Source organism: Myotis nattereri (assembly GCF_964212035.1).
Source record: "Myotis nattereri genome assembly, chromosome: 16".
Lineage (NCBI taxonomy): Eukaryota > Metazoa > Chordata > Mammalia > Chiroptera > Vespertilionidae > Myotis > Myotis nattereri.
This window is the reverse complement of record NC_138091.1, coordinates 3,109,802-3,127,336: the sequence shown is the minus strand read 5'-3', so window position 1 is coordinate 3,127,336 and position 17,535 is coordinate 3,109,802. Positions and strand designations below refer to the sequence as shown.

Below are 17,535 nucleotides of genomic sequence, written 5' to 3'. Positions count from 1 at the left end.
AATAATATATATATATATATATATATATATATATATATATATATATAAAAGAAGAATGTTCTATATCCTCAAAACAACAAAACCAAACCAAAAAACACCATGAAAACAGACTTTATGGGAAAGAGCAGAACTCTGATGGACTTTGACTTATTTTACAGTTTAGACTGACTTTTATTTTGAAATGCATGTGGTGAGTCAGAACCTGTGCAGTGCTCTGGGCCTCTAACGCCCCTTCTAAAATGAAAGAGAGTGAGGCGGGGACTCGGTGAGTACTCGCCACTCGGAATGTTGGCTGTGTCTCATCTTTTTTTTTTTTTTAATATATTTTTATTGAGTTCAGAGAGGAAGGGAGAGGTAGAGAGAGATAGACACATCAATGATGAGAGAGAATCATTGATCGGCTGCCTCCTGCATGCCCCCCACTGGGGATTGAGCCCGGAACCTTGGCATGTGCCCTTGACCGGAATTGAACTTAGGACCCTTCATTCTGCAGGCCGACGCTTTATCCACTGAGCCAAACCGGCTAGGGGGGGTGTCTCATCTTTTTTTTTAATTATTATTATTAATATATTTTATTGATTTTTTACAGAGAATAAGGGAGAGGGATAGAGAGTCAGAAACATTGACCAGAGAGAAACATCGATCGGCTGCCTCCTGCACACTCCCCACTGGGGACGTGCCCGAAACCAAGGTACATGCCCTTGACCAGAATCGAACCCGGGACCCTTCAGTCCGCAGGGCGACGCTCTATCCACTGAGCCAAACCGGATAGGCTGTCTCATCATTTATAGAAAGAAATCAATGTTGCCCGATGGGTATGGCTCAGAGGTTGAGCTTCGTTTGACCCATGAACTGGAAATCACAATTCGATCCTGGTCAGGGCACATGCCCAGGTTGCAGACTCAGTCCCCAGTAGGGGCAGTGCAGGAGGCAGCTGATCAGTGATTCTCTCGCATCATTGGTGTTTCTGTCGCTTCCTCTCCCTCTTCCTTCCTCTCTTAAATCAATAAAAAATATTTTAAAAATTTTTAAAAAATCCACGTTGAAAGTGTCCAGCTTGTGCCTAGAGACGGGGATCTCGCCATGGGCAGTTCTGTCCCTGGGCGACATTTGGGCAGGTCTGGAGGCGCTTTGGTTGTCACAACTGGGGAGAGCTACCGGCATTTAGGGGTGGAGGCCGGGGTGCTGCTGACACCCGCTGTCAGGGATGGCCCTCCCCGAGTGACCGAGCGGCAGGGCGTGTGGAGGCCGAGCTGCCCGCTGCAGAGGCCCCCACCTGGGCTCCTTGGCCGCCGGGCTCCGCGGCATGCCAGGCCCTGGGCAGCGCAGGGGCTTGGTGGGTTGGCTGCCGTGTTCTGAAGGTGGTGCGTTTGCTCTGGAATCTGCAGCTCGCCGTGGTCAGTGGCGTGCTTTTCAGAATATCACATGTTGATACACGTGTCTATCTAGTTTCTGCTAAATTCTGTAGCTGAGCTGTGTGAGGAATGGGCCACATTTTATTTATCCATTCGTCAGTAGATGGACACATTTTCATTGCAAGTGTGTGGACGGGAAGATCTTTGCTCACGCACTGGGCTCGCACGTGTGAGTGTCTCTAGAGTCGCGTGGGAGCCCACCTGTTCAGCTCACAGCCTCATGGACACTCAGGACTGTCGCTCAGTCTGTTGAGAAGAGGCCTACCGGGTTGTGGAGTGTGCGTCTACCTGATTGTGGCGAGGCGCTGCGTCTGTCTTCCCACGGTGGCGGCCCTCAGCCCCTCGGGTGCTCTGCAGGCCCAGCCCCAGCCCCAGCCCCAGCGGGTCACTCCCCTCCCGGCCCAGCACCTGCACACTCCCCTGTGGCTCACCCGAGCCTGAGTCCGGCACAGCTGATTGGGTTTCGGCTCTTTATCTCCAGTTTATGAGCTCGCGCTGCAGCAGCCTCTGCAGGACTCCATGTGCCGAGACGCCCAGTGTGCCCCCAGGGGGTGACTTCTCCCGTGTGGGCGGGCGGGTGGCGGGCGGGGGGCCTCAGCTGACGCCGGCTCTGTCCCTGCAGGCAGACCTCTGCGTGATGACCCGCCTGCTGGGCTACGTGGACCCCTCGGAGCCCTGCTTTGTGGCCGCCGTCCTCGCCATCGTTTTCAACCCGCTCTTCTGGAATGTGGTAAGCGCTGCTCTGCCGGCCCTAGGTCTGGGTCCGTGGGAATCAGTCTTCCTGCTTCCTGTTGAGGTGGCATCCAGTTAGGGGACACGGACCAGGGAAGCCCCTCACCTTGGGCATCCCACCATGCCTTGGCATTGCCAGATGGCCCCGGGCGGCTGCTGGGAAAGGCTGGGCAGCAGGCTGTCCGTGGCGCTGCCCACTGTGCCTGGTGGCGTCACGAGGTCCTCCAGGGGGTGGAGTGGACCGACTCGGTTTAGGGTTCCTTCCCTCTCCGAATCTCACACGCGCTCCGCACACAGGGTTAGCTTTCCTAAATGAGGCTTCCTGCAGAGTGGTTCGCACACCTCTGGCTTGAGGTAGCCGGGTAGCAAGAACAAGCCTCTGAGGAGTGAGGTGAGAGACGGCGCCACTCGTCTGAGGGGCAGGGACGTGGGGAGGGTGGGCGAGGGCTGGGCAGTGGCGGGGGAGGTAGCCCCGGCCTTGGAGGGAGGCCCTCTGCCATAGCCTTTCCCTGGACCAAGGTGTGGGGGCAGCGTTTGGAGCTTGTGGTCAGGCTCTCCTAGGGCACCATCCCCGGAGAGATGGAAAAGGGCAACGTTTGGGGCCGGAAGCTACGCTGGGGTCCCGGGGCTGTGGGGTTCCTGGGCTGTGTGTGGGGGTCCTGAGCTGTGGGTTCCTGGGCTGTGGAGTCCCTGGGCTGCGGGGTCCCAGGGCTGCAGGGTCCCTGGGCTGTGGGGTCCCAGGGCTGCGGGGTCCCTGGGCTGTGGGGTCCCAGGGCTACGGGTTCCTGGGCTGTGGGGTCCCAGGGCTGTGGGGTCCCTGGGCTGTGGGGTCCCAGGGCTGTGGGGTCCCTGGGCTGTGGGGTTCCTGGGCTGCGGGGTCCTGGGCTGTGGGGTCCCTGGGCTGCGGGTTCCTGGGCTGTGGGGTCCCTGGGCTGTGGGGTCCCAGGGCTGCGGGTTCCTGGGCTGTGGGGTCCCAGGGCTGCGGGGTCCCTGGGCTGTGGGGTTCCTGGGCTGTGGGGTCCCAGGGCTGCGGATTCCTGAGCTGTGGGGTCCCAGGGCTGCGGGGTCCCAGGGCTGCGGGGTCCCTGGGCTGTGGGGTCCCTGGGCTGCGGGTTCCTGGGCTGTGGGGTCCCTGGGCTGCGGGTTCCTGGGCTGTGGGGTCCCTGGGCTGCGGGTTCCTGGGCTGTGGGGTTCCTGGGCTGCGGGTTCCTGGGCTGTGGGGTTCCTGGGCTGTGGGTTCCTGGGCTGTGGGTCCCTGGGCTGTGGGTTCCTGGGCTGTGGGTTCCTGGACTGTGGGGTCCCAGGGCTGCGGGTTCCTGGGCTGTGGGGTCCCAGGGCTGTGGGGTCCCTGGGCTGTGGGTTCCTGGGCTGTGGGGTTCCTGGGCTGTGGGTTCCTGGGCTGTGGGTTCCTGGGCTGTGGGGTCCCAGGGCTGTGGGGTTCCTGGGCTGTGGGGTTCCTGGGCTGTGGGTTCCTGGGCTGTGGGTTCCTGGGCTGTGGGGTTCCTGGGCTGTGGGTTCCTGGGCTGTGGGGTCCCAGGGCTGCGGATTCCTGAGCTGTGGGGTCCCAGTGCTGCGGGTTCCTGGTCTGTGGGGTCCCAGGGCTGTGGGGTTCCTGGGCTGTGGGTTTCTGGGCTGCGGGTTCCTGGGCTGTGGGTTCCTGGGCTGCGGGTTCCTGGGCTGTGGGTTCCTGGGCTGTGGGTTTCTGGGCTGCGGGTTCCTGGGCTGTGGGTTCCTGGGCTGTGGGGTCCCTGGGCTGCGGGTTCCTGGGCTGTGGGGTCCCTGGGCTGTGGGTTCCTGGGCTGTGGGGTCCCTGGGCTGCGGCTTCCTGGGCTGTGGGTTCCTGGGCCGCGGGTTCCTGGGCTGTGGGTTCCTGGGCTGTGGGGTTCCTGGGCTGTGGGTTCCTGGGCTGTGGGGTCCCTGGGCTGTGGGGTCCCAGGGCTGTGGGGGCCCGGGGCTGGGTGCTGGGTTTGCTGGCGCAGAGCCCAAGCAGCTGTGTCTCCCTTGCGTGTAGCTCAGTGTTAGCAACACCCTGTTCCCGACAGTTTTCATTTCAGGTGACCGCCCGGTCCCAGGGGTAGAGCAGGACATGTTCCTCATCTGAATTAGTCCTTTATCCTTCGGGGACACCGGGTGGGGCGAGGCTGCTCACCTTGAAGAGGCGGCCTTGGGAATGCCCTGTTCCTCTGTCCTGGACACGCTGGGCCTGCCTGAGGGTCGCTGCCTCAGCGGGAGGGGAATTGAGGGGAGGGACAGAGGCCTCCTGGGAGGCACCTCCCCCACCGGCCTGCCCTGGCCCTGACCTGCTGGGCTCCCCGACAGGAGCTGTCACCAGTGGGCAGTGCCTGTGGTGCCCCAGGCCCCACGGAGCCCCAGGCCTCCTCCCTCTGTTCCCTGTGCTCCCTCTGCCCACATGCCCCCCCCCCCCACCTCACTCTTCGGCTCTGTGGCAGCAGGTGGGGAGGGGAGGCGGGTATGGCACGCTGACCAAAGCCCCCCAGCTGTCCAGCCTCACCCTGGGAACCTGTGACGGTTGCTGTGAGCAGATGGGTGGGTGGCTCTGTGGGTGTGACTGAGTGATGGTTCTTGCGATGGGAGAGTCCTGGACTTTGGGGTGGTCCTACCTGCAGTCAGGTGTACCCGGTGAGCGGAGACAGAGGGGCAGTGGAGTGCTGGCCTTGAGGAGCAGGGGTGCGGCCAGAGCCCTCCGCGCTGGGGGAGGTAAGGACTGGGCTCTCCCTGGGCCTTGCCGGACTGTGGACTCTGGCCTGGGCGCCTGGGACCCGGAGTGAGGTGAGGCCCGCCCGGGCTGGCTCTGACCTTGGCCCCAACTCTCCGCTCAGGGCCATGGTCTGCCGCCCTGGGACTTGGCTCTTGGAGAGGTTCCCAGGATGATCGCTGGGCTGTCTGCCCACATGTTGCCACCCGCCCGCCAGCACCCAGCCATCTCTCTCCTCCTCCCACCCCCACGTTAGCACCCTGTTCCCAAGGCCTCAGCCCTGTGTGGCTCAGGCCACGGAGGCTTTCTCCCTTCTCGTTCGTTCTCCGGGGCAATGTGAGCGTTGCTGACCTGCCCTCACTGCACCCCCTGCTTTCCTGTGCCCCGGCTGCTGCATTCAGCCTTCCAGCAGCGGTGCGGGGCCAGCGTGGAGCTCCAGGCTCACGTCAGCTTGTCCACCCCCCACATCGCCCTCACAGGCCCCCCTGCTCCACCTGGGCCACCGCCACCACCCTCTTGCCCAGCCACACATCGTGAACCCGGGCAGCATCGACCCTGCACACTTGTCTAGGGGAAGTGTACACTATGGCCTGCCGGGAGGCCCCTCTGCAGCACCCCTGGGTGACCCACCCTCTCCCCCAGGGCTCCCCGAACTCCTGCTGCTTGTTCCAGGCCGCCATCCTGCTCCAACCCCTCCAGCCCTACCTCTGGTCAGGGCTGCCCAGGCTGGCGTTGACATGTTGGGCTGTCCTGTGCACGCAGGGTGTGAGCACACCCCATGCTCCCACTAGGGGTCAGTAGTGCCCCAAGTCCCGATGGTCTCAAATGTCTCCAGACATTACCAGGTCCTGAGGGGCGCAGTCGCCCTGGTGGTGTGAGTGAGGCAGCCGTGTGCCTCCACTCTTGGCCCTCCGCCCCCAGCCGTGTGCATGGAGGCTGGGCCCTGCTCCCCATGGGCTCGCACCCGGCACCTGGGGGTCTGGGGGCCGTGTGTATGAGGCTCCCCTTGTAGCGTTTGCTCTCACACCTGGTGCAGAGGGAGGGGTTCCGTGGGCCTGATGCACCCGGCGCTCCTCACGCCTTCAGCAGAGATAAGTGGTGGCCCCGTGCCCTGGGGTTCCCCTGCTCTGCGCCCCCCCCCCCCCCCCCGCACCCATGCCCTGGCGGTGCCCTGGAGCGCCCTCTGTCACAGCGAGCGGATGTGGCCCACAGCCTGAACTCTCCTATTGTTCACAAAAGAAACTGCGATTGGCTTCTCAGAGAAACCAAGATGGCGGCATAGATTAACGCCGGAGTTTGCTGCCTCGAACAACCACTTCAAAAATACAACTAAAAGACAGAATGGACATCATCCAGAACCACAGGAAGGCTGGCTGAGTGGAAGTTCTACAACTAGAAGGAAAGAGAATAGCATACCGAGACTCAGAGGAGGCGCAGTGCTGAAGTAAAATACTAAGATCCCCTGGGACCCGCCCCGCCCAAGCCCTGCACAGAGGCATTTGCGGGATAGCCTTAGGCAAAGGCTAGATTAGCACCGCCCTAGAGATCCAGCACAGAAGTTCTCCCACTGCAGACACAGCTGATTCTCATAGCCAGTTGGCCTGGAGGTCAAATCACTCCCAGTATTACCGACAACAATCAAGGCTTAACTACAACAAGACTGCGCACAAAGACCACAAGAAGGTGCACCAAGAAAGCATAAAAAATGCGGAGACAAAGAAACATGACAGAAATGGAGGATATAGAGCTCAAAACCGCACTTTTAAGGTCTTTCAATAATTTTTTAGAAACTGCCGATAAACTTAATGAGATCTACAAGAAATCTAATGAGACCCTCGATGTTGTGATAAAGCACCAACTAGAAATTAAGCATACACTGACTGAAATAAAGAATATTATACAGACTCCCGACAGCAGACCAGAGGAGCGCAAGAATCAAGTCAAAGATTTGAAATACAGAGAAGCAAAAAACACCCAACCGGAAAAGCAAAATGAAAAAAGAATCCGAAAATACGAAGATAGTGTAAGGAGCCTCTGGGACAGCTTCAGGCATACCAACATCCGAATTATAGGGGTGCCAGAAGATGAGAGAGAGCAAGATATTGAAAACCTATTTGAAGAAATAATGACAGAAAACTTCCCCTACCTGGTGAAAGAAATAGACTTACAGGTCCAGGAAGCGCAGAGAACCCCAAACAAAAGGAATCCAAAGAGGACCACACCAAGACACATCATCATTAAAATGCCAAGAGCAAAAGACAAAGAGAGAATCTTAAAAGCAGCAGAGAAAGAAACTCAGTTACCTACAAGGGAGTACCCATACGACTGTCAGCTGATTTCTCAACAGAAACTTTGCAGGCCAGAAGGGAGTGGCAAGAAATATTCAAAGTGATGAACACCAAGAACCTACAACCAAGATTACTTTATCCAGCAAAGCTATCATTCAGAATTGAAGGTCAGATAAAGAGCTTCACAGATAAGGAAAAGCTAAAGGAGTTCATCACCACCAAACCAGTATTATATGAAATGCTGAAAGGTATCCTTTAAGAAGAGGAAGAGGAAGAAAAAGGTAAAGATACAAATTATGAACAACAAATATGCATCTATCAACAGGTGAATCTAAGAATCAAGGGAATAAATAATCTGATGAACAGAATGAACTGGTGATTATAATAGAATCAGGGACATAGAAAGGGAATGGACTGACTATTCTTGGGGGGGAAAGGGGTGTGGGAGATGCGGGAAGAGACTGGACAAAAATCGTGCACCTATGGATGAGGACAGTGGGTGGGGAGTGAGGGCAGAGGGTGGGGTGGGAACTGGGTGGAGGGGAGTTATGGGGGGAAAAAAGAGGAACAAATGTAATAATCTGAACAATAAAGATTTAATTTAAAAAACAACAAACAAACAAAAAAAAGAAACTGCGTTTTGGTGTCTGAACTATTATCGCAGGCCAATTGCTTGTCATGGCGTCCAGGCTGGTTGGGGTGTTTAGCACGTTTGGAGCCGGCTGCAGTTGGGGTTGACGGACAGTGACCCTATCATTAATCTCCCACATGGGACCTGGGGAGAGTGCAGGGGTTCTAGCAACCCCCCAGGACAGTGTAAGTGGGGGACAGGCCTGGCAGTGGATTCCTTGGCGTTGAGGGTGCTTCTGAGGCTGTTCTCCGGGCCCAGTCTGGCCGACTCTGTCCCCACCCCTAGTGCGCCTACTCGCTTGCGCCCATGCCTCTGCCCTCTCTTCTCCCGGAGACCCAGGGGCAGTGCAGCCCCCTGCAGCCCCCTGCAGCCAGCCTCAGGCCCCTCTCTGAGGGGGGTCCCCAATGTGCTCCCCGAGGGCATGTGGTTAATGGGTTGGCCTCCCCAACCAACCTCAGCCAGTGCCCCCACAGGCCCTGAAGCCCGGAGGCCCTCAGGCCGGGCTCGTTCCCCTGGGGAGTGGCCAGGGGGATGAGGCCCTCCCGAGGGTGAGATTGGGGGAAGGTGGCTCTTTCTCTCCAGGAAGTAGGACGCTCGCTGCCTGGCTGGGGGTAAGGGGTCTGAGGCAGAGTGACCCTTATCCTGCAGACCCTTGTGGTCCAGGCTGTGGACTGAGTTCCTGGCTGCAGGCTTTGCAAGGAGCCAGGCAGCAGGACGGTAGGTGGCGCTGTGGGCAAGGCGAGGCCTTCCCCTCCACTCCCAGGGCCTGGCGTGGCTGAGCGGCAGATGAATGCTCCCAGCCTGTCCTGCCCACACCTGCACTGGCCACACCTGCACTGGCCGTGCTGCCTCAGTTTCTGTTTTCAGGTGCCCGTTTAGGGGAGTCCTGAGGGATCCCCACCAGTGCTGGGAAACTGGCCCTCCAGATGCTTCAAGCTGAAGCGAGGGAACCAGCCTGGTACCGGGAGGGAGGGCCACCCAACCCCTGGGTTCGCGTGCCCTCTGGCCCTGACTTCTCCATCCACGAGTGAGGGTGTCAGCTGAGGTCCCGCCACACCCTGAAGTACAGGGACCCCCTCGCTCTCCAGGTCCCACTCGGGTGCCCTGTGCTGGCCCTCCGGCCCGCAGGCGAGAGCTCTGGGAAGTGCAGGCTGTAAGCTGGGACTTGATGAATAGTAAGGCTCTCAATGAGAGGGCATGTGCAGAGCACAGGCATTGAGGGGCATGAGCTTGGGGGCTGCACAGTGTCCTGAGGGGACCGCTGGGCTTTCCAGAGGGGCGGAGGGGTGGGAGGTGGGGGCAGGAGTCCAGAAGACCAAAGGAGGGGCACATCAGGCCCAGGTCCCCTGAGGGAGAATCCCAAATGCTGGCCTGCAGCCCTGACTCTGCTAGAGTCTGCCAGTGCGTGTGTGCAGGTGTGGGCGTGCACGGTGAGCGTGCATGCGTGTCCCATGCAGACAGGCAGAGAATGGATGGGGGTGTGGACCAGGCTGTCTGAGGCCCTTGCTCCCATCTGGCTCCGAAGCCAGGCTCCCAGGGCCTGGCCACACCCCACTGGGCCCTGGGCCGCAGTTTCTGGGTCAGGAAGGAGCTGCTCTGTCGGCGAGGCTTCGTTGGCGGGATGCCGTGCGGGCTGCTGGCATGACCTGGCCGCGGGCAGTGACGGAGGCCTTGGCCCTGAGAGCACAGCCCTCTTCCCACCGGGCGGCTCTTGTCCCTTCCCTGCGACCACTCAGCACACTGGCCTCCTGGGTCTCCCTGCCCTGGCTCCGCTCGGGCTGGGCTCCTGCAGAACTCCTGGTGTGTCTGGCCATGGCTTGCCGGCCGGGACAGTCTGCTCCTTGTCGTTAGGGACCGTGGCCTTGATGTTGGCTCTGTGCGTGTGTTCTTTTCTGAGCCAGGAAGCAGCTGGCTGCCCTGTCGGTCTGTCCGCCTCTGCGTGGAGAGCCGCCGAGAGCAGCTTCGCGTTGTGGGGCTGCTGGCTGTGCCTGGCGGGGAGCCTCCTGCCATTGGCCAGGACTAACCGCGGAGTCAGTGTCCAAGCGCGTGGTGCCCGGTGTCCATGGCACCTCCATCGGGTCAGCTCGGACAAAAGGGAGAAGGCTCTCCCATCCATGCCCTGCCCCGGCGGCCCCTGCCTCAGCCGGGCCTCCCTCCCTCCCCCTGCTGTCACCCATGGGAGCCAGGGCCCTGGTTCATGGTCTAGAGCTGGGATGTGAGCTCCCTTAGAAGGCCGCTGGGGGCTGGGGCCCGAGCACAGGTCCTGCCGCGGTGCCGGCCCGGCCGCCCTGGTGTGGGGTCCACGGGTTGAGCGCAGTGGGACAGCCCCTGGGGGCATGGTGTACTGTGGGTGGTCTCAGGATCCTTCCCCCACAAGGGGCGGGGCAGATTCCCGTGACCTCACCTGTTCTCGGGGTCCCAGCAGGTGGGACCCTCCTACTCGGGTGGACCCTCAGAAGTTAAGCGGCCCTGGAGGCCGGCAGGTTATGTCTTGGGTCCAGGGGAGAGGCTGTGGGCCATTTCCAAGGCTCGGGTTTCAAACTTGCTCCGTGACCTGACAAGGCCCCTCCCCTGGGCCTCCATTGCCCCATCTCAGGTCTGCCCCGAAGCGAAGCGAGGCGAGGCGAGGGGGTGGGGGAGAGGGATGTGCGAAAGGGCTTGGAGCATGGAGTGCCCAGTGTCCTATCTGGCTTGAAGGAGCAGCACCGGACAAGGGCTTGCGTCATGGAAACTTCTGCCCTGGCGACTGCCCCAGCTTTGGGCCACGTGCTTTCAGTTCTCCCAGAATCTCACAGAAAATGTCTGTGGCCATAGCAGTGTACCTTGAAGAGTATTTCTGTAGCGGCTGACCCCTTCCTTGAGCCAGGAGTAGGGATTAGCTGGGGCGAGATGACGAGACTCGGGGGATGGCTGCTGTGTGCACTGCTGGCCAGCGCCGGGCCGCACATGGCGGGGGCCTGGTCTGCGTGCGGGGAGCCAGGCCTTGGCGTTCCAGTCTGATGGTGGCCCAAGAGGCAGCCGACCTTCCCCCTCTGTCCCGAGTCCCAACGCGGGGCTGGCTCCGTGCTTGTGCCGTGCAGGCCTGAGACCACAGAAGAGGGGGTGCTTGATGGCTGGGAGCTCAGCTGGGGTGCTGACATGTGCCCTGGACCCTGAGCTGAGCAGCCCGGCCAGATGACCCAGCACAGAGGAACGGGGACCTGCAGGACAGTGGGAAGTGGGTGAGGACGACAGGCAGAGCCTGCGAGGATCCCAGCTGCAGTTTCCAACCCGGCGCCTTGAGGCCAGGCCCTGCACCCAGACAGGGGTGTGCCCGTGCCCAGTGTCCCCTGCCACTCACTCACCTATGCGCCTTCTTGCTTTGTCCTTCCCCTCCCCCAGAATCTCTGAGGTGGGCCCATTGTGCAGCAGGGAGGCAGCCGCCTTGGGTGCGGGGCAGGGAGGAGGGCAGCATGACACTGGGACGGACCCTGGCTAGCTGCGAGGGGCACACGCAGCAGGTGTGGGCGGGGTGGCCCGCAAGGGCCTCTGGCACCTCTGCCCAGGGCTGGACAGGTGGTCCTTCTTCAGGGCTTCTTGGCTGAGAAAAGGAGCGCAGAGTGGAAGTGGGCGGCATGCTCCGGGCACCGGGGGCCGCAGCTCCTTGCCATCCACTGGCCAGCTCGGCGGTGGAGCGGCCCTCCAGCAGATGGACAATGGGCATGAAGGGGTTTGTGAGCAATAGGGCTCCATTTGAGGGTCGTAAAGCCCCACCACATGTGACTTACAAGAAAGGTATGTTTGGTCTTCCTCCCGGCTCCTGGCACAGAGCTCAAAAGATCCTTGCAGGTTCCTAAGTGCTGAGAGGATCGCAGCGTCTTCGTTAAGTCAGGGAGGCGACTTAACACCTGGAAAGCCCTGGCCACCCAGGGGCGGGGCAGTATGCAGGGGAGCCAGCTCTGTGGTGCGCGGGCTGGACCCTCAGTCCCGCCTGGCACCTCCAGGACGCTGGGCGCTCAGCGTGTCACACCTGCTGTAAGGGCCCGCTGAGGTCCAGGAGGGGGAGGGGGAGAGTCCCTAGGCTGGTGCCTGGGGTTGGAAGGTGGTGCGTGGAGGCTACCGGCCTCCCCCCCTGCCCTGCGCGTTGTCTCCAGGGGCTGCTCCTGAGCCACACCCTCCATCATAACCCGGAGCCCGTTCCTCCAGCTGCTGTGAGGCCTCCAGCAAGGTAATTGCGCCTGCGGAGGTGGAGGGACCTCCAGCCTGCCTGTGCCCTAGAGCAAGGTGACCAGGACTGGCTCCTGAGGTGGGAGTTGGGGGAGCAGTTTTGAGGCATTGAGCGTTAACCGGGGGACCCAGTGCAGTCGCTAGCAGAATCCTGGGTGGTTGCCCGAGGCTGGGGGAGTTGTCCAGTCTCGGTGGTGTCTCAGGGCGGATTTGTGAGGGCCGCTCCAGGGGCCCAGGGAAGCCACCTGCAGAGGCTGGGCCTGAATTCTCCCCCAGGTGCACCCCGTGCTCCTCTGGGACCTGCCCATCTGCAGGGAGAGGGTGCGCTGTCCTCCGTGCCCCGCCCGCCCCCTCCCCCCCACATGGCTCCGAGACAGACCGCTGTCCTTTCACCGGAGTCACAGCTCCCGCCCTGTGGCGGCCTCCTTCCCTCTGCACTGGGCTCGGAGAGGCTGCTCTCAGCACTGCCCTCTGCAGGCTCCCCTGTTCTGTCTGTAGACTCTGTCCCTGGTCCAGCAGGTCTCAGACGGGGGTTGGGTGGGGGGGAGGCACAGGGGGCATTGCTCTGTTCTCAGCCTGCCTCCCCACCAGCCTTTGAGGGTGGCATTGAGGGTTTCAGCCCATAGAGAAGGGCCAGGAGAGCCCGGGCAGGAGCAGAGCCTGCTGTGGGAGTGAGTGTGATGTCACCACCACTGGATGGACTCAGTTTGGAAGCCCTGCGGGGTCAACCCCAGATTCTTCAGAAATAGCAGCTGAGGACCAAAGAGGCTGCCCAGTTCACATAGCTCGGAGCTCACAGGTGGGCCTGGCACTGGGGCTCCCACTGGTGCATTACCCACCCTCCCCACCGCCCGCTGGAGGGCTGGCCTGGTGCAAACACAGACCTAACTGGCAGCATGGCCCGGCCAGGATGCAGGGCCTGTTGGGGTCCAGCCCCAGCAGGTCCAGGAGTCCCCAAAGGTGTGGACGGAGTCGGCGAAGAAGAAATGACATGGAGACAGCGTTCAGTTGATCAGTATAGTTGGGTTCTCTAGCCAGGTTTCTCCAGCCAGGTGTTCTAGCCAGGTTCTCTCTTTTTTTCCTGTTACCTCTGTATTTATACCATTTGATTTTAATCCTATCCATTCTATTCCAATGGTTAGGGCGGTTAGGGCGTTTGTTATCTTCATTCCAAGGTCACTACTCTACTGTTCTGTTAAGCTACAAGGAAGTAACTGAAGGAGATTATCCTAAGTAAAGATTATGTAGCTTAAGCGTGATTGTTCGTAGTTAAGGTGATTAACTACCCGCCTGGCATTTAGTTAAGGGGTTTTACGGATTTATTCCCTTCCTTAGTCCTGTTAATCTCTAACTCCAGGGAAAAGTCCCCACCTGGGGAAACAACCTTTCTCCGGGAGGTGGTCCTGGTTAAAACACATAGCGCTAAGAGTGGGAGCAAACATATGCCATATACACCAGGTCCCTTGAAACATGCTGTGCAGATGTTTCTTCCCTGCAGCGACGGTGTCACGCAGCAGCTTCCGGCAAGGGCCTACTGGCAGGAGAGGCCTTTGGAGCACCTGTTGGGGATCCGGCCTTGTGGCCCTGCCCCCTGGCACCTGGGGTGCCTGTGTGTGCCCGGCACTGCTTCTGACAGCCTGGCTTCCTGGCTGTGTTTGCCCTCCTGTGTCAATATTATGACTGCACGTGGACTTTCTGTGGGCAGGGCCTCACGTGGGGCTGCCACGAGGGCTGCCACCAGCAGGGACGCCTCTCCTGGGACAGGGCGGGTGCAGGTGTCCTCAGGTCTGCCCTTGGCCTCTTCAGCCCAGGAGCCCAGTGTAGTTGGGCTGCCCTGCCCCCCGTCCCCCCAGTCCTCCCTGTCCAACTGGCTCAGCCAGGGGATGGGCATGGGCCCTGAGCATGCGAGCGGACCCGCCAGGATGCCTCCCAGCTGAGGTCCTTGGGGGAGCTCAGTGACTTTCCTGAGCCACTTTTCTCAGCTGCAACCTCAGCGCAGCAGTCGGGCCTGCGGTGTGCAGGTTGGATGGGGCCAGAGTGGGGCCGCTGGAGCCAGCTGGTCAGTGGGCACGCTCCCTCCCCCTCCCCCCCAGCGCACTGTCAGCTTATGTCCGGCAGCTCCCTGAGGCCTGCTGCCTTGGGGCTTCTGCGGAGAGCTGTCCTGTGGCTGTAGTCCTTCCTGTGGGTGTGGGCAGGGCGTGGCCTCCCAGCTTGGGTCTGACCGCCTGGGCCCACATTGTGGGTAGCTACTGACCAAGCTCCTCACTCGGCTCCATGCGTCATTCCCTCATCTGTGAGATACTGTGGGGTCCGTCCCAGCGGGTGGCGAGGGTGATGAAGAAATGCGCCTGCTCAAGGCTGAGCCCGCTCAGAGAGCCTTTTCTCCTGGTCCTGCCTGGTCAGGGCCCAGGCTGCCTGCTGGCCCTGCTGATTGTACAATTTGACCCTGTGGTCTAGAGGAAGGGGCAGGGAAGGTTGTAGAAAAAGGGAAGAGGTGAGGGAGGGCGTCCCCATGTTATGGCCTTCACATTGGCCTCTGGGTCCCAGGCATGCGCCCCCTGGGCCCAGGAGTCATGGCCCAGAGGAGTGGCCAGTTAGCTCCAGGTGGCTCCTGGAGGCGGGGACTGTGGGAGGTGGTCCTGTGGGTCTTCTGAGGAGTTTGCACCTGCTGCTGGGCAGGCCGGGTGTGAGACGGGCACCGGGTCCTCGTGAGAATTCAGCAGCTTAGTCCCTGGATGGGGTTGGTGCAGTGCCCCTCAGCGCGCATACAGATGCTGCCATGGCCACGCCTGAGCCCCACCCCCCACACACGGGCGCGCACACGCCAAATGTCATTTGCATAAATGAGTAGATACTATGCCCCTTCTTTCACATCTGTGCTGTGAGCTCGTCTTTAAAAGTCTGCGGCGATGTCCTGACGGTGCCGATGAGCAGCTGCCCTGGAAGGGCCGCTTGCTGGGGCCCAGCGCCCTCCCTCACCTGCGCAGAGGCCGCACCTGCCGGTGTGCGCCTGGCGGCAGCCAGCTCCAGGGCCAGCCGTCCTGGTACAGATGGGGATGCTTGCACCTTCCAGCCTCTTGACTGACCGTAAGCACGTCGCCATTCACTGGGGACAGGGGCCCCGATTGCACACCACGGCTGGTGGGGGAGGCGGAGGGCACAGGTCTCCTGTGCTGCCTGCACAAGCTGTGTTTGCAAGAGGAGTGACAGGAGGTGGAGCAGGTGCCTGCGGCCGCTCTGGGCCTGCACCTGCGGCTCAGCCCCCACAGGAGACTCCGACTCCCAGGCTGGAGCCGCCGAGCCCTGGCCGGCCTGTCGGGCCTCTGGAGAGAGGAAGAAGCAGCCCTCCCCAGTGCAGCCCATCACCTGCTGTGGCTGGAATATGGCACCTCTCAAGACAGGCACAGAAAACAAGGGAAGCATACGAGAAGTTTCTAGATTTTGCTAGACTCCCAAGTGGAGGTGCAGAGCTGGAAGGCACCACGAGCCTGGCTGTGCTGGTTGCCGGCTGGGAAGGGCGCTGGGGGGGTGCAGATGTGGCTCTTCCAGGAGGAGGCCCCGTGAGGGTGAGAAGGCAGGAGGCTTTTCCTGGGCTCCCAGGACCAGGGCCGGGCGCTCCAGAGGGCGAGGAAGCCGGGCGCAGAGCTCCAGGGGTCCTGAAGCAAAGCCTGGCGGCAGGCGGGAGAGCCACCCCAGTGTGTGGCGCATCGGCCTACCCTCCCTCTGGGGTCTCCCAGCAGCCCCCCTGGAAACAAGGACAGTTAGTTAGTTAGTTAGTTAGTTAAAGGAGACATCAGAAGGTCAGAGCTAAGCCCTGGGCAGCGCTCTGGCTCACACAGCGAGGGGGGTCCCCCACCAACTCCCAGGTCTGGGCAGAGGGAGTTCCAGGGCACCCTTCTCGGGGGGGCTGTTGGCCCCGGTGTGACCTGTGGCTTGCACGGAGGGTGGCTCCTGGGACCCTGAGAGCTCGATCCCCAGAACACAGCCTTCCTAACCCTCAGCCCCCGAGTGTCCTCACCCGGAAGACTGGTTTCTGGAAGTGGTGAGGGGGCTGGGCCCAGCCTCCAGGTGCTCCCGCGGGCGGAGCAGCGTGTTCGGAAGCCCTTGTTCCCTGGACGTGGACTTGACACCTTCCCCGGTCGGGGCGGAGACTTCCTCCCTGGGAGTTTGGCAAGTCAGGTGTGAGAGCCAGTGGCCTAATTCTATTTTTAAAGATATATCTTACTTATTTATTCTTTATTTTTATAGATGTAGGTACCAAGGACGGATTGCAGACTTCCCTTTTTCCAAATATTTTTTCAATTGCAGTTTACATTCAATATTATTTAGTATTGGTTGCAGATGTACCGCATGGTGGCCAGACAGCCGTGTACTTTACAGAGCGCCCGACACCTGCCGTGCCGCCTGGCCTGAGGGCAGAGCTCGGATGTTAGACAGAAGGGAAGAGCGACGGCAGCCTGGCCTCGACCCTGCTGAGCCGTGAGGAGAGCGTTTCCCCGCAGGAGGCGCCAGGCCCGTTCTAATTGACCGTCAGCAGTGCCCAGTGGCTTCCGCAGGCAGAGGTCCCCTTCATTCCCTCAGCCGCTGCGGCCCGGCCCTAACTCACCGTCCTCCCACGGATGCTTGTCTAGTTTATTTCCGACTTCCCCTCGCGTGAACAACGAAGACCTGTGTGTATTTGGACACCCTAACGCTACATGGACATCCTTGCACTGCTTAGGTGCACACATGGCAAATGCACACCGGTCTGCGTGCACCTGGGCTTCCGGCCAGAGCACCATGGTGTGGCTGATGGAAATTGGCCGAGAGGCCCAGGACCCATGTCCGGAATGGAGCTGCCCACGTGGCTTGTGCATGAGGCTCGACCCCCGAGTGCCACAGGGAGCCCTGCCCCAGCCTGGCATCTGCAAAGCCAGCAGGGGCTCCTGCTGACCCGCGGCAGCAGGGGCCGTGCTGTCCTGCTTTGTCCCTCCCTGGGGGACAGGACCGCAAGTGTCCCTGTCCTCGGAGGTCATGAGGACGCCCGGCGGGTGGGGATTAGCACAGACCCAGGCTGTCCCCGGGGCGGAGAGTCCCCGTGCCGGAGCCTCAGGACAGTCACACCGCTCTGCGAAGAGCTGGGTTTCAGTCAGGTCCCCGCCTTGTCTCTGCTCCCTGCTGCTGGGCAGGTCCCTGCCTCCCTGCATTGGCTCTGCTCTGCTGGCTCTGCCAGGCACCCTGGGGCCGTGTGGGGTACCGTGGGGCACAAAAAGCATTGCTTTTGCCCAAGGAATGGATGAAAACTCACCTGCTGTTGCAGCAAATGGCCTGCAGGTCCTGGGGGTGTCACCCTCAGGGGAGTTGGCCGGAGGCACATGAGGACTCCCTGTGCTGTCTTTGCCACGTTTCTGGAAATGTAAAAGCATGCCATGATGAAGGGTTACTTCACACGGCCACGGCTGCCTGTCACGCAGAGCTGTACCCCAGGGCCGGGGCAGTGATGACCAGAAATGCCACTGAGTTTGGCAGTGTATGGCCTGTGCCACCCTGCACCCCTGTCTGATGGGC

At 60.8% G+C, this 17,535-nt stretch overlaps 1 protein-coding gene across 7 annotated transcripts in view; it reads left to right on the top strand.

The window, feature by feature from the left end:
* The window catches only part of PEMT (phosphatidylethanolamine N-methyltransferase), a 60,044-nt gene that overhangs the window by 12,892 nt on the left and 29,617 nt on the right, over positions 1-17,535 (top strand). For all 7 annotated transcript variants that reach the window (XM_081110763.1, XM_081110762.1, XM_081110758.1 and 4 more), the window contains exon 2: positions 2,038-2,145. In XM_081110763.1, coding sequence (XP_080966889.1) covers positions 2,053-2,145 — 93 coding nt within the window. In that variant the 5' untranslated portion in view covers positions 2,038-2,052. The remainder of the gene's footprint in view (positions 1-2,037; positions 2,146-17,535) is intronic.